Source organism: Plecotus auritus (genome assembly GCF_963455305.1).
Source record: "Plecotus auritus genome assembly, chromosome: 2".
NCBI classification, from domain to species: domain Eukaryota; kingdom Metazoa; phylum Chordata; class Mammalia; order Chiroptera; family Vespertilionidae; genus Plecotus; species Plecotus auritus.
In genome coordinates, this window is record NC_137771.1 from 145309697 (window position 1) to 145334132 (window position 24436).

General features: G+C 44.9%; 1 protein-coding gene across 1 annotated transcript in view; it reads left to right on the top strand.

The window, feature by feature from the left end:
* Positions 1 to 648: 648 nt before the first annotated feature.
* The window catches only part of IMPG2 (interphotoreceptor matrix proteoglycan 2), a gene marked incomplete at both ends in the record, with an annotated part of 102900 nt that continues 79112 nt past the window's right edge, over positions 649 to 24436 (top strand). The window contains 2 exons of the mRNA XM_080655477.1: positions 649 to 733; positions 1204 to 1455. Coding sequence (XP_080511603.1) covers positions 649 to 733; positions 1204 to 1455 — 337 coding nt within the window. The remainder of the gene's footprint in view (positions 734 to 1203; positions 1456 to 24436) is intronic.

Consider the following 24436-nt stretch of genomic DNA (forward strand, 5'->3'; position numbering starts at 1 on the left):
TACTACTACTATCCCGTTTTCTAGATAAGGAAGAAGACATAGTAAATGATTATAGTGAAAGTTCTTCAAATTTTTTATTAAGGAAGGAAATTTAAGGACAGTACAGTAGATTTATTACAAAGAGAAACAGCTCTAAGAAAACTAATTTTGTGTATAGATCTGTACTTGTGAAATAGACAGATATAGTCAGTTTGGACATTTTATGCTTATAAATTGTTGGTTCTAGAAGAACCTGAAGAACATTTGAATTGATAAGATTTGACTAATAGACTCATAAAAATTGTAAACCTTAGTGAAATATACATGAAACATTATTTTTAAACAAACTGCTTATTAAAGGCAAGGAGAGTGTTAATAAAGAGCTTAGAGGGCTAGATTAGAATAAAGAAATTGTCTCTCCCCATCTGTTCTAATTAGCTTATCTCTCCTGCTTCCATAGCATGCTGAAGAGAGAAGAGTGAGGGGTACTTTGAAAGGACATCGTTTTTATTTACGCTCATTTATAATGGTTTTGGAATGTTTGCCAATTCTCAAACATAATTTTTTATATCTTAGATCTTTCCTGTAACAATTTGTTATTGGAAGCTTCAAGACTTTGGTGCTCAGTTAAGAATTTTGGCCTTTCCTCATCTCTTTGGTTTTGGCCAAATGATTATGTTTCCTCATTCTGGGAAGATTTCTTTGGGTATTTTGATATTTGTTCTGATAGAAGAAAACCTTCCATCATTAACAGGTACTTTAAAATTGACATTATTTTTATCCTTTTTTATATCTGTAATGTATTCTCTCTAAAAATAATATTTGATGTGACTGCTATAAGAAATTGAATCAAATGCTATATTAATCTTTGATATTGATTCATTTAAACTGTTTTAAAAGCTCTCCAATAATTTTGGTTTCCCTCTTCATTAGTATTTCCTGGTTCAAACCTTACTTCCTTTTACTTCTTGTATTGAAATTGGATGTATACTTGACTTCAATAACTAACAATCTCGAAACAAAGGAGTAGGAGTTAAATGGAGAAAAGATTGAATACTTCTCTCCTTAGGCACACATGTCTATAATCTGAAATTGACTTGAAAAATCCTAATGTGGCACAAATATCAGGTTTTTTTTTGGTTACCTTTCAGTTTTTCTTTGTTACCTTTCGTACTGTATCTTCAATTTATCATCAGAAGCCTTGTTTATGCCTTCACTCTGTAGCACAAGCCAGCTTATCTTTAGAAGAAACCCAAGAGCCCACGAGTGCAATTTCTTTTCTCCCGACTGAATCAGAATCCGCAGACTCTTCCCTGTCCAGTGGAAACAAACGACCTCAGGACCACAGAGAAGCTGAGAGACACTGGTTGCTTAGAAGAAGGCGATCCACTCTGTTTCCTAATGGAGTAAAAGTCTGCCCTGATGAAAGTGTTACAGAGGCCGTGGCAAACCATGTGAAATATTTTCAAGTCCGAGGTAAGCAAACATCCGAATCCTTGGGCTCTGTAATGGCATTCAAACATGGTTATCACATTTGTTGTATCTCATTATAATTCACAATTTGTGATCATTTAGGTAGGGACTGAGCCAAATATCTTTCTACTAGCTATGGAAAAGGGACTTGCTAAGAATATAGTATTTATATACCTTTAGAGGAAAGTTGACATTTTTTAAAGAGAGGAAATGATTTAATTCTTTTAAAAAAATTTATTGATTTTTTACAGAGAGGAAGGGAGAGGGATAGAGAGTTAGAAACATCAATCAGCTGCCTCCTGCACACCCCCTACTGGGGATGTGCCCACAACCAAGGTACATGCCCTTGACCGGAATCGAACCTGGGACCCTTCAGTCCACAGGCCCACGTTCTATCCACTGAGCCAAACCAGTCAGGGGATTTAATTCTTTTTAAGCACTTTAAAATATCAGTTTATATTATGGGATAAATGAGTTATAATTTTTACTTCTTCATTAATTTGTCTAAATATACCTACAAAATATATTTATGAAGCTATACTTACCTATTTGACTAATTAGTTACTTTATATACATAAAATATCAATTTCAATATTTTATAGTGTAGACATTCCATAAACTCATGCTGGTTATTTGGTTGGTACACATAAAACTTTGACATCTAAAATGTTGGTACTTCTCACAATAGACCTTAATTCAACAAAAGTAGGATTTTATTTTATTTTTAGCTAAACAATATTATCCTTGATTTCATATCTTTTTATTATGTAAAGTCATTCTCTGTTTCCTCTGTTTACTAACCAAAATTGCCTAATTGACCATAATATATCCCTTAGATATTTGGAGGGCTCCCAAACTCTGCTTTTTGCCCCTCAAGAACCAATAAAAAGCCATAAGATAGATGTGATGCTAGTAAATTAAAGTGGAGAAAGATGATGAAATGATGGTGAAATCAGGTTTGTTCATTCATGTTTAAATATTCAATAAATGTTTATTTAGCACTTACTTCACTCTGAGCTGCTACTTTATCTTCTCCTTATTTTCCTCCATTTTGTCCTTCCACTCGTCCTCCCTCACTAAAACAAGTGTTTTAAAAATTAAAAAAATAGTAACAGATATTATATATATTTATATATTTGTTTTTTTGTTAAAGTGGCATAATGTGTTAGCACCTTTTATTTTTTTGGAGACTATTTATACCTCTTGATTATATTTGGGACCTATCAAACATTATTAAGCAACTAGAGGCCCAGTGCATAAAATTCGTGCACAGAGGGGCGGGGGCAGGTCCCTCAGCTCAGCCTGCATGCTCTCCAATCCGGGACCCCTCAGGGATCAGGCCTAAACCAGCAGTCCGACATTCCTCTCACAATCCAGGACCACTGGCTTCTAACCGCTCACCTGCCAGCCTGCCTGATCACCCCTAATCGCTCTACCTGCCTGCCTGGTCGTCCCTAATCGCTCTCCCCTGCCTGCATGGTTGCCCCTAACCGCTCTCCCCTGCTGGCCTGATCCCCCTAACCACCTCTGCCTCAGCCCCTGCCACCGTGGCTTTGTCTGGAGGGACGTCCGGTCTAATTAGCATATTACCCTTTTATCAGTATAGAAAGTTACTGAGCAGTGAATTCTTGGAAACGTGGGGGAGCGGTCCTAGGTCTCAAAGATGAGGGATTAGACAGGAAGCTGGGAGGTCCGGTCTCACTCAGCAAAGGACGGGCCTTGGATCATGGGTGAGGCTTGGACTGTGTTTAGGTCTGAGGAGCCTCCCTCCTCTAGGCACCACTTGCTCAGTGGCCTTCTGCACACCCCCGACCCGGGTTCAAACCCACAACCTTTCAATGTACAGGACGAAGCTCCAACCAACGGAGCCACCCAGCAAGGGCAGTTATTCTTTTCTTTTCTTTTCTTTTCTTTTCTTTTCTTTTCTTTTCTTTTCTTTTCTTTTCTTTTCTTTTCTTTCCTTTCCTTTCCTTATCTTTTCTTTTACTTTTTACTGTTTTAATTAAATCTTTATTGTTGAAAGGTTTACATAGGTCCCCTTTCCCCCATTAACCTTTTCTAGCCTACTACCCACTCTCCCCCCAGGCCCTCACCACCCCATTGTCTGTGTCCAGGGGTGATGCATATATGCACACAAGGCCATTGACTGATCTCTTCCCATCCACCCACCCTCCTCCGCCTTCCCTCTGAGGTTCCACGGTCTGTTCATGTGTCTGTGTCTCTGGGTCTATTTTTGTTCATCAGTGTATTTGGCTTATTAGGTGTTAAAAGTGCTCTGGTTGTGATCACTTGGGTTTTCTAAAGATGCAGTCATATCACGTACAAATATTCTTTCTTTTTCCAAATGTACTTGTGGACACATTGGGAATATAGATACCAGAAATAGAAGTCTGCGAATAAGTTGGGAATAGGATGCTTTTTCTTTCGTGATGTTGTGTACATGATCCTGTGCTCCCAACGTGTTGAGAACACCGAGTACTGTGGCTGCAGGGAGGCTCTCATTGGCAACTCATCCACATAGAGCCAGAGCCTCCCTCTCCATCAGCCGCAGCTCCCAGGACAGGTGCATGCACCCTTCAGCAGAGGTGGGGGCACTTGGCCACCTCCCACAGGTTTGCCCCGGTCATCACCTGGTGGGACCCACCTTCCACATATCCCCCTCTTGTTCCTACTCCCAGGCCTTTCCATGCATTTCCTCTCACCCAGCCCCTTCCCTCCTCCCATCACATCCAGAGCCCCAGGTGCTGTCCCTGCGAGGTCTGTGACACTCCCTACCGGACCATTTCATCTTATTCTTCCATGGCGTCCAGTGTTTCTTCTGCCTCGTTAACTTGGCTTGAATCTGAACAGAAATGGCTCCATCTTCTATTCCTTTTGTGTCCTTTCCACCCCTAGGTTAATGTCGTGTCCTTAGTATGTGGCTATGAGATGTCTCTGTGACTGAGCTGGGAAACCTTTCACGTTTCTCTTTCCTTTCCTTTCATCTCAGGATAACTGAGCTCTGCAGTGTGCCTGGGACCAAAGGCCCTGGGAATACAATGCTGAGCCCTCTGAACACATTTTATTCTTTATTGTATTATTTGATTCCTGGGGTTGAATTAAACATGAAAACAGAAGAAAATGTGCCCTTAGATATACAATCTGAGTTATTACCCAGAGATTTCCGTGGGAGTTGACACTGAGGCATGAGACCCATGTGTTTATTGGTCAGTTTCCTCAACTATGGAATGAAGGTTGAACCTGCTCCTTGGATCCTTTGGAGGTTGGATATGATGCATCCAGAGGGATTAACTGGGAGAGTAAGATCGGAAGTCAACAGACACTTGTTTCCTTTACCTGGACAGAGTTAGAAAAACACAACTCCTTTTATCATAACACCTGGAAGGGCTATGCCTGTGGAAGGAGGTGCAGGGAACCAAGGCTGCCCCCTTGCTCTGCCCCGCCCTCCCTACCTTCATCCCTGCACTGGCCCAGCTGCCTGGCTCGGCCCCTCCCCCATCGCAGAACCGCTCAACTCAGGCTCTGGCCCCGCCCATCCTGCAGGGAGGAGCATGCACAGTTTCTTGCAGACACAGAAGCAGCTGTGGAGTAGGGACGTGGTGGTTTTTCCCGAGGAGGGTGTTTGTGCTTTAAAGCTGATGCTCTCTGTCCACCTCCCAGCAGTGAAGGCTGAGGGTTGCTGCAGGTGCTGGAGTCCTTGTTGAAGTCTCCGCTCCGGAGCCTCTCACAGCGGTGAGTCCACATCCTGGGAGGCTACGCAGCGGAGGTGCCACGTTCCTTTCAGGAGAAACTGAGGATTGATCAGGGCCTGCCAGCTGGGGGGAGGGACCAGGAGGTCTGCCTTGCACCCACTTGCCAGTCCCCAGTACCGCTCTGTTGCCACCCAGCCTGGTTCCCTGTGGTTTCCTGTTGGCCATCCAGCGATGGGAGCGGGGAGGGACCAAGAGGTGCTCCATGCACCTCCTTGTGACCGGTCATTTGGTCGTTTTGGTTGTGACACCTCTGGCCTTTTATTATTATGACTAGTGGCCCGGTGCACAAAATTCGTGAATGGGGGCTGGGGGGAGTGTCCCTCAGCCTGGCCTGCACCCTCTCCAATCTGGGACCCCTCGGGGGATGTCCGACTGCTGGGGGATGTCCCTGTTGGATCAGGCCTAAACTGGCAGTTGGACATCCCTCTCGCAATCCAGGACCACTAGCTCCTAACCGCTCACCTGCCAGCCTGCCTGATCGCCCCTAACCACTCTGCCTGCTGGTCTGCTCACTCCCAACTGACCCCCGCCCCCCGCTGGCCTCATGGCCCCCAATTGCCCTCCCCTGCTGGCCTCATGGCCCACAACTGCCCTTCCCGACTGGCCTGATGGCCCCCAACTGCCCTCCCCAGCCAGCCTCATGGCCCCCAACTGCCCTCCCTGGCCAGAGGTCCTCCGCAGCCGGGCGCGGAATGCTTGCCTCGTCGCCAGAGCGATAACACAAGCGTTCCACGCCCAGCCAATGCTGCTGCCAAGACAGCCAGGCCATCAGACAGAACATCCACTGTCATCGCATGCAATTGGTTTAGTTACATCATAAATCCCACCCCCAACTCCATTCAGTAGGAAATGCCAACTACCTGGAACCTATGGAATAACACCTGGTGATTCCCTGCAGGCGTCTGAGCTGCGTATGTGGGAAAAGGTAGGATGTGTGTGTCATATACATATCTATCTATCTCACAGATGTGCATGCATGCATGTGCCGAGGGTAAAGGACACACAAAATCAAGAGAGTTGGCAGCTACACCTTAGGAGCAATGACTGGCAGGAGACTGGCTCTAGATTGTAACTTCCTAAGCCTATCGCAGTACATTTCCAGGATGCGTTCTGCCTCTGTCATGCCACCTGCTGACAGGAGGCTGGCCCCTTCACCGCAGCTGTTTCGTGTGGGTCCTTTTGACCCCTGACCTCCCAGCATCCTTGGCCAGTATGTCAGGCATGCTGGTCATTCACAGGGGGCCATAGCCACGGGCTGGGCAGGCCCCCAGGCTGATGTCTTGTTAATCACTCAGTGTGGGCAGGCAGAGCTGCCCGAGAGGCTGGCCTCTCCCATGGGCACACAGCGGCAGGGGAAAGCAGGAGCGAGAGGCCCTCTATACGCTGGGTGCTCCCGAGAGCTCCCACTCCTGGCAGGTGAGCATGTGACCCTCGCAGGTGGGAAAAGAAGCCGGGCAGCCGTGAAAGGTAGGGTCCTCCCCAAAAGGCGACCGTGAGGCAGTGGGCAGTACAGGCTTTCCCCTGCGTGCCTGGTTTCTGAACTGCGTCACCTGGACCTCCAGCCTCTTTTACAGCATGAGACTCAGAGGAGGGCTGTGCCGTAGACCCCGCTCTCCAAACGCACTGACAAGGCGACCCCACTGGCGGCTGCACTTGGGGCTCCATGATTCATCCCATCCTTGACCTGCCAAGGGCTGTGAGGCCTGCCAGGTGCCCTGCAGGGCTGCTCCTCCCATCTGCGCCCGGCCTGGCAGGGAGGCCCTCCCTCTGCGCTGAACACTTGCCTCGTTGCCATGGCGACTTAGCAAGCATTCTGCCAGGCCGCTCATGCTGCCCGCTCTCAGCGGCCGCCCCCTGCCCCCCCTGGGACTGGGGGACTCTGGTGGGGCTGAGAGGACTGGGCGCTACCATCTTGTGGCTATTGGCACCACCATCTTTGTGACAGAGTGATGATTAATTTGCATATTACCCTTTTATTAGCTTCCCTTTTACTTTTTGAATGGAAATACTTTGGCCTGGCCTTCTGTGTATAGGACATATGCCAGAAATAGCAAATTCCAGAGTAGGAAGACAATAAAGGAACTGAAGATGAATGAGAATTACAGTTTATCATTTATGAAAATATAATTTCTACTACCTGGATTTTAAAAAATATTATTTTAAATTGACCAGAATATCCAGATAGCTGCTTGTTAAATTGAAGAAGAAATGATCAATCATAACCAAAGGAATGTGGTTATTATGCCTTTTAATTGATAAAGAAGCCAACAAAAAGAAAAATAAAGCATTCCTATAATAATTAACTTTAAAATACAGATGCTATAAAAAGGGTTTTTGGAAAGGCACTTTCTAAAGCTAAAACGGCTGGGACAGTATATCAAGATTGCAACAATGTTGATATAACTGTTACTGTCATGGTGTTGAGTATATATTTCATTTGTTATATTTTTAAAAATTAGGAAAAATTAATATTTCAACCTAGATCTTGATTTTGAAGAGATTTTTGAGGAGACAATTGGATTATGTCCTTAGAACCAAAGGTTTGGAAATTGGAGAGACCCTTTTAATGTCCAACCAATGATCTTAGCTCTTCCACAAAGCTAACTCAATCTAACCGTTTGCCCAATTTTTCCTTCATAGAGTATTTGGTATCATTGCTACTTGGTGTAACAGTTTTGAAAAATATCTCCACTTAAGGAAGAAGCAACTATATTTAACCTAATGATCTGTAGAATTAAACAGATATTTAGGTTGGTTAGAGTAGAATGTAATTGATAGAATCTTTCTCTCTTAAAAAAAAATCGTATTTGTAGTTGAACCTTTTAAAATATAGTTTTATTAAGACATATTTTGATGGATTATAAACCACACATTTAAAGTATACAATTTGATTAGTTTTGGCAAATATATTTACCCTTGATATTATCACTACAATTAAGATAACGAACTTAACAATCATCCCCAAACATTTTCTTATGTGCCTTTGTAATCCTTCCCTCCCTTACCACTTCCATTTACCTCAGTACTGAGGCAGCCAATAATCTACTTTCTATCATTATATAGTAGTTTGCATATTCTATCCTTTTTTACATAAACGTAATCACAATATATACTCTTGTTTTTGTCTGGCTTCGTTTACTAAGTGTAATTATTAATATTATGTTGTCTAGTTTGTCATTTTATATTACTGTTTAAATATTAGAAATAGACGGTGTCTTAGGCAGATAAGAAGAAATTGTAAATTTTGGATAGTAACCCATTATCTGATGTATCACTAGTGAATATCTTCTTCCATTTAGTAGATTGTCTTTTTATTTTGTTGATGATGGTTTCCTTTGCTGTGTAAAAACTTCTTAGTTTGGTGTAGTCCCATTTGCTTATTTTTCCTTTTATTTCCCTTGCCCAAGGAAATATGTTAGAAAAAATATTGTTATGAGACATGTCTGAGATTTTACTGCCTACATTTTCTTCTAGGAGCTTTATGGTTTTGAGTCTTACATTTAAGTCTTTAATCCATGTAGAGTTTATTCTTGTGTATGGTATAAGAAGGTGGTCTAGTTTCACTTTTTTTGCCATTTGTAACAGTATGGATGGACCTAGAAGGTATTTTGTTTAGTGAAGTAAGTCAAATAGAGGCAAACACCATATGCTTTCATGTATATGTGGAATTTAAAGAACAAAATAAACAAACAAACAAAATAGAAACAGACTCATAGGTACAGAGAACAGACTGATGGTTGCCAGAGGGGGTGGAGGTTGGGAGCTGGGTGAAAAAAGGTAAAGGGATTAAGAAGTACAAATGGGTAGTTACAAAATAGTCATGGGGTGTAAAGTACAGCACGAGAATACAGTCAATCTACACTAATAAAAGAGAAAGATGCAAATTGACCGTACCTTCACGATGCCCACCAGCCAATCAGGAGTGAGTATGCACATTAACCCAACAAAGATGGTGGGTTAATTTGCATATGCAGGTGCTGAGCGGCCAGGGGCGAGGCGGGATGCTTGCATCATTGCCATGGTGATGATGCATGCGTTCCACACCACCCCAGCAGCTCTGGGCCTCTGGGCAGTATGGGAAGGTGGAAAGGCGGCTCCAGGCCAGAGCGAAGGTGGTGCTGGCAGCCAGGGGAAGGAAGGCCCATCCTTGCATGAATCTTCATGCATTGGGCCTCTAGTAATATTATAATAACTATGTATATTGCCAGGGAGTACTTGAAATATCTGAGGAGGGGAATCACTTTGTAAAGTTTCTGATTGTCTAACCCAGTGGTCGGCAAACCGCGGCTCGCGAGCCACATGCGGTTCGCAAGCCGCGGTTTGCTGCTCTGTTGACTAATGAGTTTGCCGACCACTGTCATACACTACCCTTTACCTCTTTGCACACAATATGGCACAATTACCTAATCCTCACAGCTTCCAACTACACGGTAACATTTAGTCTAGTCCAGTGGTCGGCAAACTCATTAGTCAACAGAGCGGCAAACTGCGGCTCGTGAGCCGCGGTTTGCCGACCACTGGTCTAACCCACTATGCTGTACACCTGAAACTAATCCTATCTAATAAAGAGGGAATATGGTAATTGACCATCACTCTGTCACACAGATGGCTTCACCCACAGCTGAGGCCAAGTTCCCATAAGGAGCCTTAACAAGCAATCAGCAGGGACCTGAGGCTATGCCCTCCCCCGTCCCTGTGGGGCTTGACAGGGGACCTCAGGTCCCACATCCCATCCCAGTGCCAGGCCGGGGGACCTCAGGCCACGGGGGACCTCAAGGTACGCTTCTCATCTTGGTGCTGGGCTAGGGGACCTCAGGCTGCTCCCCCCACCCCAGCGCCAGGCCAGGGGACCTCAGGCCACGCCCCCCATCAAGTGGGGCTTGACAGGGGACTTCAGGCTGCACTCCCCACCCTGGCACCAGGCCGGGGGACCTCAGACCGCACCAGGGCTTGACGGGGGGACCTCAAGGTGCACCCCCAGTGCTGGGTCGGGGGAACTCAGGCCATGCCCCCACCCAGCAGGGCTTGACAGGGGACCTGAGGCTGCGCCCCCCCCCCCTGCCGGTGGGGCTTGACAGGGGACCTCAGGCCATGCCCCCCACCCAGCAGGGCTTGACGGGGGACCTCAAGGTGCACCCCCAGTGCTGGGTCGGGGGAACTCAGGCCGTGCCCCCACCCAGCAGGGCTTGACAGGGGACCTGAGGCTGCGCGCCCCCCCCCCCCTGCCGGTGGGGCTTGACAGGGGACCTGAGGCTGTGCCCCCCTGCCTGGCAGGGCTTGACAGGGGACCTCAAGCCATGCCCCCCACCCAGTGGGGCTTGACAGGAAATCTCAGGCCGTGTCTCCCACCTGGCGGGGCTTGATGGAGGACCTCAAGGCACACCCCCCGCCCCGGTCTGGGCTGGGGGACCTCAGGCCACACCCCCCAATCCTGGCGCTGGGCCACGGGACCTGAGGCTATGCCCCCTGCCCAGCAGGGCTTGAGAAGGGTGGGACTGGCTGGGTCTGGATCTAGCCCAATGCCGGGGGTTGGCCGGGTCTCGGTCTCACATGATTTTGAGGTGCATGTGGGTGGGCGGGGACTTGACTCTGGGTCCCGTGGTAAGCCCCATACTCTGACAGGAAGAAGGTTTTCATATACATTTTACTAATTTTCTTTCATCTCTGACACTTCTATTATAGAGAAAGGGCAAATAGCAATATTAAATTATTTCCTCTAATTCAGTGGTTCTCAACCTTTCTAATGCCACGACCCTTTAATACAGTTTTTCATGTTGTGGTGACCCCCAACCATAAAATTATTTTTGTTGCTACTTCATAACTGTAATTTTGCTACTGTTATGAATCGTAATGTAAATATCTGTTTTTTCCAATGGTCTTAGGCTCTACAGCAGCGGTTCTCAACCTGTGGGTCGTGACCCACAGGTTGAGAACCACTAGTAGGGTCGCCTAAGACCATCAGAAAACACAGATATTTACATTATGATTCATAACAGAGGAACTGTATTAAAGGGTCACGGCATTAGAAAGGTTGAGAACCACTGCTCTAATTAATACCCTTTTAATGTGCACGAATTTCGTGCACTGGGTCACTAGTCTATAATAATAAAAGCATAATATGCTAATTAGACCAGACGACCTTCCGGACGAAGCTGCAGTGGCAGGGGCCGAGGCAGAGGTAGCCACCACGGCTGCAGGGGCTGAGCCCCTTGCACGAATTCTGTGCATCGGGCCTCTAGTACAAAATAATATTGAATGCAAACTGTAAAAGAGGTTCCTTGCCCTCTCTTCCTCCAACCACATGCATGCATGTACCTCCTCCCCCTCATGCACTAAACATGTCCCCCACATAACACAACTTCTAAGCCTATCTCCCGCTGTAAATTTTACTTTATGATTAGGGAAAGAACTCTGAATTGTGAAAGCTAACAGGTATTTTTAAAATTTATTTTGCTTCAATTTTTTCTTTTTATTTCTCTTATTCTTCAAGATTTAACAATTTAAGTGACTGTGCTTTAGGGGCTGAAAAAAAGGGAGTACTTTTGTTTTATTAACCCAAGGAAAATTAGGAATCTCTCTGTTTCTTCCTATAATCACTCCCAAAGCTCTAAATGTCAATTTTCGTTTTAGAAACTCATACAACATGATATCTTTTTAAATGTAAATGTTTTCACTTTGACTCTATGCCTTTGCTAACTTTCCTCTGATTTTTCCCTCATGTTTCTGTTTTGGGAGACAGAAATACACTTTATAAATACACTTTATAAATACATTTAAGTGTCTGAATTTTGAGTTTTTATTGTTATAATAAATTAACTTATAGTCTAATTAATACAGAAACTGGCATTTTATTATTTTTTAAAAATTTAAGACATTTCATTTAGGTAGAGATACAAGATAATAGAATATTATCTATACTAATAAAAGAGTAATAAAATGCTAATTAGACCGGGAGACCTTCCAGAGACCTTGCAGACATCTTTTCGGACAAAGCTGGGGGCTTGGCCTGCCTGCAAACCTTCCCCAAACGGCCCTCAGCCCCTTGCCCAGGCCAGTCACACCCCCCAGTAGGGACCCTCAACCCCTCGCCCAGGCTGGCCATGCCCACCAGTGGGGACACTCCCCCCGATGGGGTTGTGGCCAGCCTGCAAATGGCCCTCAGCCCATCGCCCAGGCCAGCCATGCCCCCCAGCAGGGACCCCCACCCTGAAGGGTGTGTGGCCAGCCTGAAAACAGCCCTCAGCCCCTCGCCCAGGCCATCACTGTCCCCAGTGGGGACCCCCACCCTGATGGGGGCGTGGCCAGCCTGTAAACTGCCCCAGGCCCCTTGCCCAGGCCAGCCCCACCCCCCAAGGGGACTCCCACCCAGACCAGCTGGCCCCCACCCATGCACCAGGCCTCTATCTATACTAATAAAAGGGTAATATGCTAATTAGACCAGAAGACCTTCGGACATTCTTCCGAACAAAGCCATGGTGGCGGGGCCGAGGCAGAGGTAGTTAGGGGCTATCAGTCCAGGAGGGGAGGTTAGTTGGGGGTGATCAGGCTGGCGGCGGGGGGGGGGGGAATTGGGGGTGAGCAGGCCAGCAGGGGGGGCAGTTGGCGGCAACCAGGCCAGCAGGGGGTCAGTTGGGGGCAAGCAGGCCAGCAGGCAGAGTGGTTAGGGGTGATCAGGCAGGCAGGCAGGTGAGCGGGTAGTAGCCAGCAATCCCGGATTGCAAGGGGGCTGTCCGACTGCTGGTTTAGGCCTGATCCCGGCAGTCAGACATCCCTCGAGGGGTCCCAGATTGGAGAGGGTGCAGGCTGGACTGAGGGACACCCACCCCATGCATGAATTTTATGCACCGGGCCACTAGGAATATAATAAAACATAAAATAGCATTGTTTTACTCTGACAGCCAAAGATTGATGATTATAGCTATGAATATGTTATTTAAGAGTTTTTGACTAGAACCAACCAAATATTTCTTTTGTCTTTCTTGACTACAGACTACAAAAAGTCTGAATTTACTGAAGAAAAAAAAAATCCTAAATTGCTTGGAACACTAGATTGATTTCATTGGACTTCGTTTAATACTATCCTGAGTTTGACCCATTCCTTCTTTCCTTCGGTCTTTGCCCATGTTTCTCTCTCTCTCTATTTATTCTTCTCATTACAGCAGTACCTTTAGCATTTCTTGCAGCACTGGTCTGGTGGTGACAAACTCCTTTAGCCTTTTTTTTTTGTCTGGGAAGCTCTTCATTTCACCATCTATTTTGAATAATAGCCTTGCTGCATATATAGTAATCTTGGTTTCAGATCCTTGCTTTCCTTTTTTTTAAATATATCTTTATTGATTTTAGAAAGGAAGGGAGAGGAAGAGAGAGATAGAAACATCAATGATGAGAGAAAATCATTGATTGGCCACCTCCTGCAGGATCAGGGATTGAGCCTGCAACCTGGGCATATGCCCTGACTGGGAATCGAACCATGACCTTCTTGTTCATAGGTCAATGCTCAGCCACTGAGCCACCTCTACCAGGCTCAAATCCTTGCTTTTCATTACCTTGAATACTTCATGCCATTTCCTTTTGGCCTGTAGAGTTTCTGATGAGAAAGAAGCTGACAGCCTTATGGGAGCTCCTTTGCAGCTAACAAATTGCTTTTCTCTTGCTGCCTTTAAGATTCTCTCTTTGTCTTTAATTTTTACAATTTTAATTAGGATGTGTCAGCATTGGCCTGTTTGAGTTCTTCTTGCTTGGGAGTCTCTTGCCTCCTGAACTTATGTGACTGTTTTCTTCATCAGGTTAGGGAAGTTTTTTGCCATTATTTCTTCAAACACAGTCTCTATCCCTTGCTCACTTTCTTCTCCTTCTGATGTTCCTATGATGTGAATATTATTCCGTTTCATGTTGTTCCACAGCTCCCTTAAGTTGTCCTCCTGTTTTTTAAATTGTTTTTCTTTTAGATTCTCTGATTGAATGATTTTTTTCTACCCTGTCTTCTAATTTACTGACCCAATTCTCAGCTTCCCCTAATCTGCCGTGTATTCCTCCCACTGTGCTCTTTATTAGTGCTATGTCATTCTTCATAGTTATCTTTTCTTATGCTGTTGAGCATCCTTGCCAACAATATTATGAACTCTATGTGTGATAAATTTCTTATCACCATTTCATTTAGCTCTTCTTCTGGAGAATTCTCTTGTTCTTTCATTTGGGGCTTGATATTTGTCTCCCCATTTTGGCTGCCTGTTTGGATTTGTGTCTATGTATTAGGTAGATCTGCTATGACTTCCAATTTCTAATGCAGGACAGTTTCAGACACTGTTTGTTACTGGCCCTGAGGACCCTGTTTGGAGCTATCAGCAATCTACAGCTGTGGCTCCCTCTGATGGGGCTAAGTGCTTTTGGAAAAAACCATGATGTGCACCAAGGTCTGCTTTTCCTAGTCCCAGACCCTGAATTAGATCAGGTAAAGCCTCAAAGCCTCCAGAAACCTGCTTCTGCCTGTAGCCTGATTGTATTCAGTCTTGATTAGCTTCAGGCTATCAATCATAGTGTGGGACAACAGGTTTTCCAACAGGGTGAGGAAATTGCTTCTGCCTGCAGACTGATTGTTATTATCCATCTCTTATTAGGGCCTCAGAAACTCCAGAGGGTGGGACAAGGGGTTTCCAATAGGTTGGGTCAACTGCCTTACCCCCAGGCAAAATCCATCTGGATATCAAAGGTCCCCCAGGGAAAGATGTCCTCCACAGCATAAGGGAATGACTCTGCACAGGAAACTGGGGTTTCTGCCTTCTGAGGTCTAACCCCAGAGCCCCCTACCCTGGCTTCTGCTCACACAGCTCCAGTTCACTCTGCCCTCCCTCTACCGGAGCCCAAGGTTAGTGGCTGCACACAAAATTTTGTGCACCTTTAAAAGGGTGCCTGCATTTCCAGCCATCTCTCCCTAGCAGACAGTAACCCTGTTGCTTTTCACAGCCAGATACTATGTAGGCACCTTTCTCAGTTCTGGTGCTCTGGGCTAGAGAGCCCAGCTTGGGGTTTAGACCCCAGAGTTCTCAGTGGGAACCCCCACAGCAGAGATATCCCTCTGGAACTTCAGCTGCTGTCTGTGGGAGTCCAGCCAGCCCTTTCACACCTCTGCATTTCCTGCCAGTCTCTATGTGGTCTCCACTTTCTGTCCTTGGTTATCAGCATTCTTTCCAGCTACTCTTCCATTGATTTTTCAGGATGGTTTTTCTGTGTTTTAATTCCAGTTTGTAATTCCAGTTTGGTCCTGGGAGTGTGTCAGTGTAGCATCCACTTACTCTGCCACCATTTTGGAATCTCTGTCAGGGCATATTTTTAGATACCTTCTAAGTTTACAGAGAATCAGTTCTATTAGTTTTTAAGTGGAGTTCCTATATTTAAGCTCATATTATCTGTATATATAAATAGTTTTACTACTTCTTTGCCAATTTTGATGCTTTTTATTTCATTTTCTTGCCTAATTGCCCTGTCTCAAACCACTGACGCTCTCTTTTATTACTGAAGTTTAGTAGATTTTCCTGAATACATGTTATTCATTTGTTGTATGCCCTTAGGACCATTTCTAGAGACTTGAAATGATTGGTTTTTAAATAACTTTTACCAGTTTTGCTGGCAAGTAGGTCCATGTAGCTCTTCACTTTCTCATGTTGGAAATATAACTCCCTTGCATTTTAATAGACTAGGTATAAAATGGTTAAGTTTGACTTAAAATAATGAATTTCTGGTCTGGCCGGTGTGGCTCAGTGGTTGAGCATCAACGTATGAACCAGGAGGTCATGGCTCAATTCCTGGTCAGGGCACATGCCTGAGTTGTGGGCTTGATACCCAGTAGGGGATGTGCAGGAGGCAGCTAATTGATGATTCTCTCTCATCGTTGATGTTTCTATCTTTCTCTCCCTCTCCCTTCCTCCGTGAAATCAATAAAAGAGTATATTTTTAAAAGAATTAATTTCTGATGGAGATAGTTTAGACCAAGCATTGAATTGCTGAGGTTTTGATTGTAGGAGGTGGGGGACCCCCTCCAAAGAGACGGATTATAGTATGCTGTGAATCCATAAAAGAGACCAAGAGAAGGCCTGCTATGAAACCTGATATGATTTCTGTCACTCTGGGTGCTCCAAATATATATATCTAGCATCTATATATATAAGAGCCTAAGCCAGTGGTCGGCAAACTGTGGTTTGCTGTTCTGTTGACTAATGAGTTTGCCGACCACTGACCTAGACTCTCGATTCCAATAATTACAGGCTGTTGTTGTTCCTTGTGATTAAGCCCCTATCCCAGTGGTGGGCAAACACAAACTGCGTGAGCCGCAGTTTGCCGACCACTGGCCTAAGCAACCATTACAACTGGTTGACTGAACGACCAATTGACCAGTCCCCATGATGTGCACTGACCACCGTGCACATCATGGGGACCGGTCAATTGGTCGTTCAGTCAACCAGTTGCTCAATGCAGGAGCTTCTCTCTGGTGGTCAGTGAGCTCCCACAGCCAACCTCCCGGGGTCCCTCCCTCCGGCCAGCCAGCCCCAATTGGCTCTGATTGGGACTGGGTGAGATGGCCCCGATTGGCTCTGATTGCTGGCCAGGCCGAGGGACCCCACCCGTGCAAGAATTCATGCACTGGGCCTCTAGTATAATAATATTTTTATAAGATTTTATAAACAATTTTAAACATGCAGAATAATTGAAAGAATGACATAAGAACACCATATTCTTACCACCAAGCTCTACAGTTAATTTTTAAAAAAATATATTTTATTGATTTTTTTACAGAGAGGAAAGGAGAGGGATAGAGAGTTAGAAACATCGATGAGAGAGAAACATCTATCAGCTGCCTCCTGCACACCCCCTGCTGGAGATGTGCCCACAACCAAAGTACATGCCCTTGACTGGAATCGAACCTGGGGACCTTCAGTCTGTAGGCCGACGCTCTATCCACTGAGCCAAACCAGTTAGGGCATGTTAATTTTATTATATTTGCTTTATCACATATCTACCTATCCAATCATTTTATTTCTTGGATTATTTCATAAATTAAAGACATCAATACATTTTTTTTCTTAGACACTTCAGCATGAATATCATTAACTAGAGCTTAATATTTTTTAACTTTTAAAATGTGAAATGCATAAATCTTAAGCATAACTGTTTATGTCTCTTCCTTTTGTAAAGTGTCTGTTTTAGTCTTTTACATGTTTTTTAAATTTAATTGTTTGCTTTTCAAAATTAGTGAGTTGTTGGAATTCTTTATACATCCTAAATCTCAGTTCTGTGTTAGATATATGTAGTTCAAATATTTTCTTCTAGAGGTATGACTCAGATATTCATTTTTAGAACAGTGTCTTTGATGAGCAGAAGTTTTTGTTTTGATGAATTCTAATTTCATTTTTGTCTTCTCTTTTAATTAAAAATATATTTTTTCTGTTATTTCAAGGTATTTTTAAAAAAATTCTTTTATTGTTTAAAGTATTACATATAATATTACATATGTCTCTTTTTCCCCCCATTGACCTCTCCCCATCCACCCCTATCCTCCAGCACATGCCCTCATCCCACCTAGTGTCTGTGTTCATTGGTTATGCTTATATGCATGCATACAAGTTTAAAATATATTTTTATTGATTTTAGAGAGGAAGAGAGAGAGAGAAATATCAGTGATGAGAGAGAATCACTGATTAGCTGTGTCCTGCATGCCCCGTACTGGGGATTGAGCCCACAACTGAGGTATGTGCCCTTGACCAGAATTGAACCTGGGACCCTTCAGTACGCAGGCTGACGCTCTATCCACTAGGGCTAGGGCTCATTTTTTCTATTATAGTTGTTGCTTCTGTGTCCTGGCTATAAAATCTTTACCTGTCCTCAAATCATGTAGATACTCTTCTGTGTTTTCTTTTAGGACCTTCATAGTATTAGCTTTCCTATTTCAAATTATTTTTTCTGTATATTGTGAATAAAGTATTGAGATTTATTTTTTTGTCCTTATAGATATATAGTTATTTGGTCTCAACAATATTTTTTATAATTTTTTGGAATCACCTCATTTTATAACCAGATGTCATAGACATTAACTTTTTCTTTGTTTTTACCAATCTTGATGTTCACTTTTATATTATCTTCTGGTGTTTACTAAATTTTCATTGGGAAGTTTTAAGAAGAAGAAAAGAACTATGAATCTATCAGTGATCAGGTCTGCCTCAGTCAGTCTCTGCTGGACTCTTCTATATGTTGTAGGATCAAAAGTTTTACAGAGCAGTAATAAGGATACAGTTTTCACTGAAAGATAAATTAAGTTTGCAATCCTAGGTTCATTTTAACCTTGAAAAACCAATTGATAGACCTACAATATTCAAGTATTTCATTCTCTATTAAAGCTTAAGGGTGGATTTTTGTCTTAGACTGTCTTCTTCCATCACACAACAGTCAGAAAACCAGAACCAGGATCCAATCCTATATAATAAAAGCCTAATATGCTAAGGTCTGGTTGTCTGGTTGTCCATTCAACCAATCAAAGTGTAATATGCTAATGATATGCTAAGGCCACTCAACTACTCGCTATGATGTGCACTGACCACCAGAGGGCAAACACTCCAACCAGTAGGTTAGCTTGCTGCTGGGGTCTGGCAGATCAGGACTGAGCGAGATGGGCCGGACATGGCCTGGAGCCCTCCCACTGTCCCTCCCCAGCAGGCCAACCTCCTGCATCCTTCCCCAGCCCCAATCATGCACCAGTGGGGTCCCTCGGCCCAACCTGCACCCTCTCGCAATCCGGGACTCCTCGGGGGATGTCAGAGAGCCAGTTTTGGCCCAATTTTGCAGGCCAGGCCGAGAGACCCCACTGGTGCACGAATTCATGCACCGAGCCTCTATTATGATAATAACACCTGATATTCAGGTAGTACTATGCAGTTTATAAATTACTTTCACAAATAAGGTAGGTAGGGCAGTAATTATTCATACCATTAAAAAAGAGAGCATTGAATGATTAGGTAAATTATGCAGGGTTATCAAGCTAATATGCAGCCAAGCTAGGGCTAGAATTTAGATCTTCTGATTCTGTGAGTTTATGGGCTCCACCTCAATATGCTGCCTGATAAGAATTTAGTCTTCCTGCATTGAAAAATAATTTATTTGATCTCTGTCTATTTATATTCTTCTCTTTCCCTTACCACTTTCCTCTTCCCTCCCAGCCTAAGCTGTCTATTGCCCAGAGTTCTGCATCTGGCCACTGAAATGGTTACAGTATAGCAAGACATTCAATGCTGTGCAAAATGTGCAGGTAGCTTGTTGAGCATCTTTTCAGATTTGATTTCATGGAATAACTTAGCAGATAGATTGGATTAGCTTTTATTTTACTATTCTAGGGCATTTCTTCTGAATATCATTTTCTGTTCTTTTTAGCTCTCATATCTTTTTTTAATTAATAGATTTTATTTTTTAGGAAAGTTTTTGGGTTACAGAAAAATTAAGTATAAAGTTCAGAGAGTTGCTTATACTGCCATTGTTCCCCCAACAATGTCTCTGGATCTATTTTGTTCATCAGTTTATTTTGTTCATTAGATTCCACATATGAGTGAGATCATGTGGGATACTTATCTTTCTCTGACTGACGTATTTCACTTAGCATAATACTTCCCAGGTCCCTACATGCTATCTCAAAGGGTAAGAGGTCCTTCATTTTTTCTGCTGCATCGTATTCCATGGTGTAAATGTACCACAGTTTTTTTAGCCACTCATCTACTGATGGGCACTTGGGCCGTTTCCAGATCTTAGCTATTTAAATTGTGCTTCTATGAATATAGGGGTGCATATATTCTTTCTGATTGGTGTTTTGGGTTTCCTAGGATATATTCCTAGAAGTTGGATCACTGGGTCAAATGGCAGTTTCATGTTTAATTTTTTGAGGAAACCCCATACTGTTTTCCATACTGGCTGTACCAGACAGCATTCCCACCAACAGTATACTAGGGTTCCCTTTTCTCCACATACTCACCAGCATTTGTCATTTGTTGATTTGTTGTTGATAGTCATTCTGACAGGTGTGAGGTGATAACTCATTGCTGTTATAATTTTTTTCACTTTTCTGTTACTTTATTTATTTATTTTTTACTAATAAATCTTTATTGTTCAGATTATTACAGTTGTTCCTCTTTTTCCCCACATAGCTCCCCTCCACCCAGTTCCCACCCCACTGTCTGCCCTTACTCCCCCCCCCCAACCCTCTGCCCTTACCCTGCCCCCCACTGTCCTCATCCCTGGTGTACGATTTTTGTCCAGTCTCTTCCTGCACCCCCCACACCCCTTTCCCCTGAGAATTGTCAGTCCACTCCCTTTCTATGCCCCTAATCCTATTATATTCACAGTTTATTCTGTTCATCAGACTTTTCTTTCACTTGATTTTTAGGTTCACTTGTTGATAGATATGTATTTGTTGTTCATAGTTTTTGTCTTTACCTTTTTCTTCTTCTTTCTCTTCTTAAAGAATACCCTTCAGCATTTCATATAATACTGGTTTGGCGGTCATGAATTCCTTTAACTTTTTCTTATCTGTGAAGCTCTTTATCTGCCCTTCAATTCTAAATGATAGCTTTGCTGGGTAGAGTAATCTTGGTTGTAGGTTCTTGCTATTCATCACTTTGTATATTTCTTGCCACTCCCGTCTGGCCTGCATAGTTTCTGTTGAGAAATCAGCTGACAATCGTATGGGTGCTCCCTTATAGGTAACTAACTGTTTTTCTCTTGCTGCTTTTAATATTCTCTTTTTGTCTTTTGCCCTTGGCATTTTAATTATGATGTGTCTTGGTGTGATCCTCTTTGGATTCCTCTTGTTTGGGGTTCTCTGTGCTTCCTGGACTTGTAAGTCTATTTCTTTCACCAGGTGGGGGAAGTTTTCAGTCATTATTTCTTCAAATAGGTTTTCAATATCTTGCTCTCTCTCTTCTTCTGGCACCCCCATAATTCGGATGTTGGTACGCTTGAAGTTGTCCCAGGCGCTCCTTACACTATCTTCATATTTTGGATTCTTTTTTCTTTTTGCTATTCCGGTTGGGTGTTTTTTGCTTCTTCATATTTCAAATTTTTGACTTGATTCTTGGGATCCTCCAGTCTCTTGTTGGATTTCTGTATATTATTCTTTATTTCAGTCAGTGTATGCTTAATTTCTAGTTGTTCCTTTTTCATATCCTCGAGGGTCTCACTAAATTTATCAGCGGTTTCTAGAAGATTCTTGAGTAACCTTATAACTGTGGTTTTGAACTCTATATCCAGTAGTTTTCTTTCCTCCATTTCTTTCATTTGTGGCCTGTTTCTTTGTCTCCGCATTTTGGCTGCTTCCCTGTGTTGATAGTGTGGCTTTGTGTGCTAGGTGTCCAATAGGGCCCAGTGGCTCAGCCTCCCTAATTACCTGAGGTGGACACTCTTGGTGCACCCCTTTGTGGGCTGTGTGCACAGTCTTGTAGTTAAGCCTTGATTGCTGTTGGAATCACTGGGAGGAATTGACCTCCAGGCCAATTGGCTGTGAGGATCAGTTGTGTCTATGATGGGAGAACTTCTGTGCTGGAGACACCCTTATGGGGCAAGACTTGCTTCAGTGGGGCTTTGGCGCTCACTGAGTCTGCCCCCTGAGTGTATCTCCTATGGACCTGAAGAGCTGTTGTCTGGATGGTCTCTCTCTGACCACTGGGTACACTGGCTCTTGGATCTCCAAGGAGAGAAACCACCCAGCAGGAGCTACAGAGAGATCTGCAGGTTCCTTCTCTTTGTTTGGGGTTTGGAGGTGCCCAGATGAGGCCCAGCTGTGAAGCAATGCAAGCTGTTGTCGAGCCTTGGGTCTTCTTTTGGAGGCTCTGGGGCTCCTTGACCCAGCTGCAGTACGTTAGGTTTCAGATTGCAAAGGGTCAGGCCATTCATATGCAAAAGCCTCTGCACACAAATTGGGTGGGATTGTAAATTGGGTGGGTTGGGGTCTCAGGGAATCACCAGGGTCCTGTGTCTCTGTGTCCTGCAGCACCGTGCAGGAGCAGTGATCGCTGCAAGCACCTCTGAGAGAAAGCCGCCCTCGAGTTCCGCCCGATGCCAGACAGTGCAGTTTCTCTCCTGTATGAGTCTGGGTCCCCAGAGTCCCACCCGGAGCTGGAGTTCAGAGCAGTCAGGAGCTTGTGTCTCCCTCCTGATTGAGAAAGACAACAGCCCTCAGTTGCCAGCCCTTTCCGCGTGCGTGTGCACGCCTCTGTACCTCTGCACTTCACTTCCGCACCTCCGCTCCTCCTCTGAGTCTCAGTGTGCTTTTCTCTTTCCTTCTAGTTGTAGAATTTCCACTCAGCCAGCCTTCCTGTGGTTCTGTATGATACCCGTTTTGTCTTTTAGTTGTAGTTTTGTATCTTAAAGTTTTTTTTTGTTGCAATGGGATTATAAATGGGGTTGTTCTTTTTTTTTGTTTCTCTTTCTGAGAGTTCTTTATCCTATCTAATAAAGAGGGAATATGCTAATTAACCATCACTCCGTCACAAAGATGGCTGCACCCACAGCTGAGGCCAAGTTCTCATAAGGAGCCTTAACAAGCAATCAGCAGGGACCTGAGGCTATGCCCTCTCCCGCCCCCGTGGGGCTTGACAGGGGACCTCAGGCCAGCAGGGCTTGACAGGGGACCTCAGGCTGCCTTCCACACCTAGCAGGGCTTGACAGGGGACCTCATGGTGTGCTTCCCGTCCTGGTGCTGGGCTAGGGGACCTCAGGCTGCTCCCCCGCCCCAGTGCTAGGCCAGGGGACCTCAGGCCGTGCCCCCCCACCTGGTGGAGCTTGACGGGGGACCTCAAGGTGAGCTTCCCGTCCTGGTGCTGGGCTAGGGGACCTCAGGCTGCTCCCCCCGCCCCAGCGCCAGGCCGGGGGACCTCAGGCCGTGTCCCCCACCTGGCAGGGCTTGACAGGGGACCTCAGGCCATGCCCCCACCCAGCAGGGCTTGACGGGGGACCTCAAGGTGCACTTCCTGTCCTGGTGCTGGGTTAGGGGACCTCAGGCCACAACCCCCCCAGGTGGGGCTTGACAGGGGACTTCAGGCCATGCACCCCACTCTGGCACCAGGCCGGGGGACCTTAGGCTGCACCCCCTGCCCCAGCACCAAGCCAGGGAACCTGAGGCTGCAACCCCCTACCTGGCGGGGCTTGACAGGGGACCTCAAGTGCACCCCCAGTGCTGGGTTGGGGGAACTCAGGTTGTGCCCCCCACCCAGGGGGGACCTGAGGCTGCACCTCCCCTGCTGATGGGGCTTGACAGGGGACCTGAGGCTGTTCCCCCCTCCTGGTGTTGGGCCGGGGGACCTGAGGCTGCACGCCTCCCACCCAGCGGGGCTTGATGGGGGACCTAAAGGCATGACCCCCCACCCCGGTCTGGGCTGGGGGACCTTAGGCCATGCCCCCCGTCCTGGCGCCAGGCCAGGGGACCTGAGGCTACGTTCCCTGCCCGGCGGGGCTTGACAAGGGTGGGACTAGCCAGGTCTGGATCTATTCCAATGAGGGGGGGCAGGCAGCTGGGTCTGGGTCTCACGCGATTTTGAGGTGCATGTGGGTGGGCGGGGACTTGACTCTGGGTTCTGTGGTGTGCCCCAGACTCTGACAGGAGGAAGGTTTTCGTATACATTTTACTAATTTTCTTTCATCTCTGACACTTCTATTATATAGAAAGGGCGAATAGTAATATTAAATTATTTTCTCTAATTAATCCCCTTTTAATGTGCACGAATTTCATGCACCGGGTCACTAGTTGGTATATAAAAAATAGTCATTAATTTCTGAAAATTAATAGTCATTAATTTTGTATCTTGCTACATTGCTGAATTCATTTATTAAATCTAGTAGTTTTTTGGCAGAGTCTTTAGGGTTTTCTGTGGGAAGCACGGGACTTAGTTGGAAAATCTATAAGGAAAATTCTCCAAAAGGTCGGAGGCCTCTAGGGGGACCTTGCCAAAGGCAGCAGAACCTGCCTTGACTTTTTCAAACAAGTCTGAGCCCCTGAATGTTTTGCTGGAATCTTTATCTTTATTCTTTAAACGTCCTTATTTAAAAGACACTACAAATACATGTGTTTTCTTAAGGATACTTATCCTGCTAATAGTAGCTAATAGTTAATTTTAGTTCTAACTGTTGCTACAATTAAAACCTAAGAAGACAGGCAAATGGGGCTCTCTGATTCCTTTAGCCACCTAGTCCCTTTGCCCTCTCTT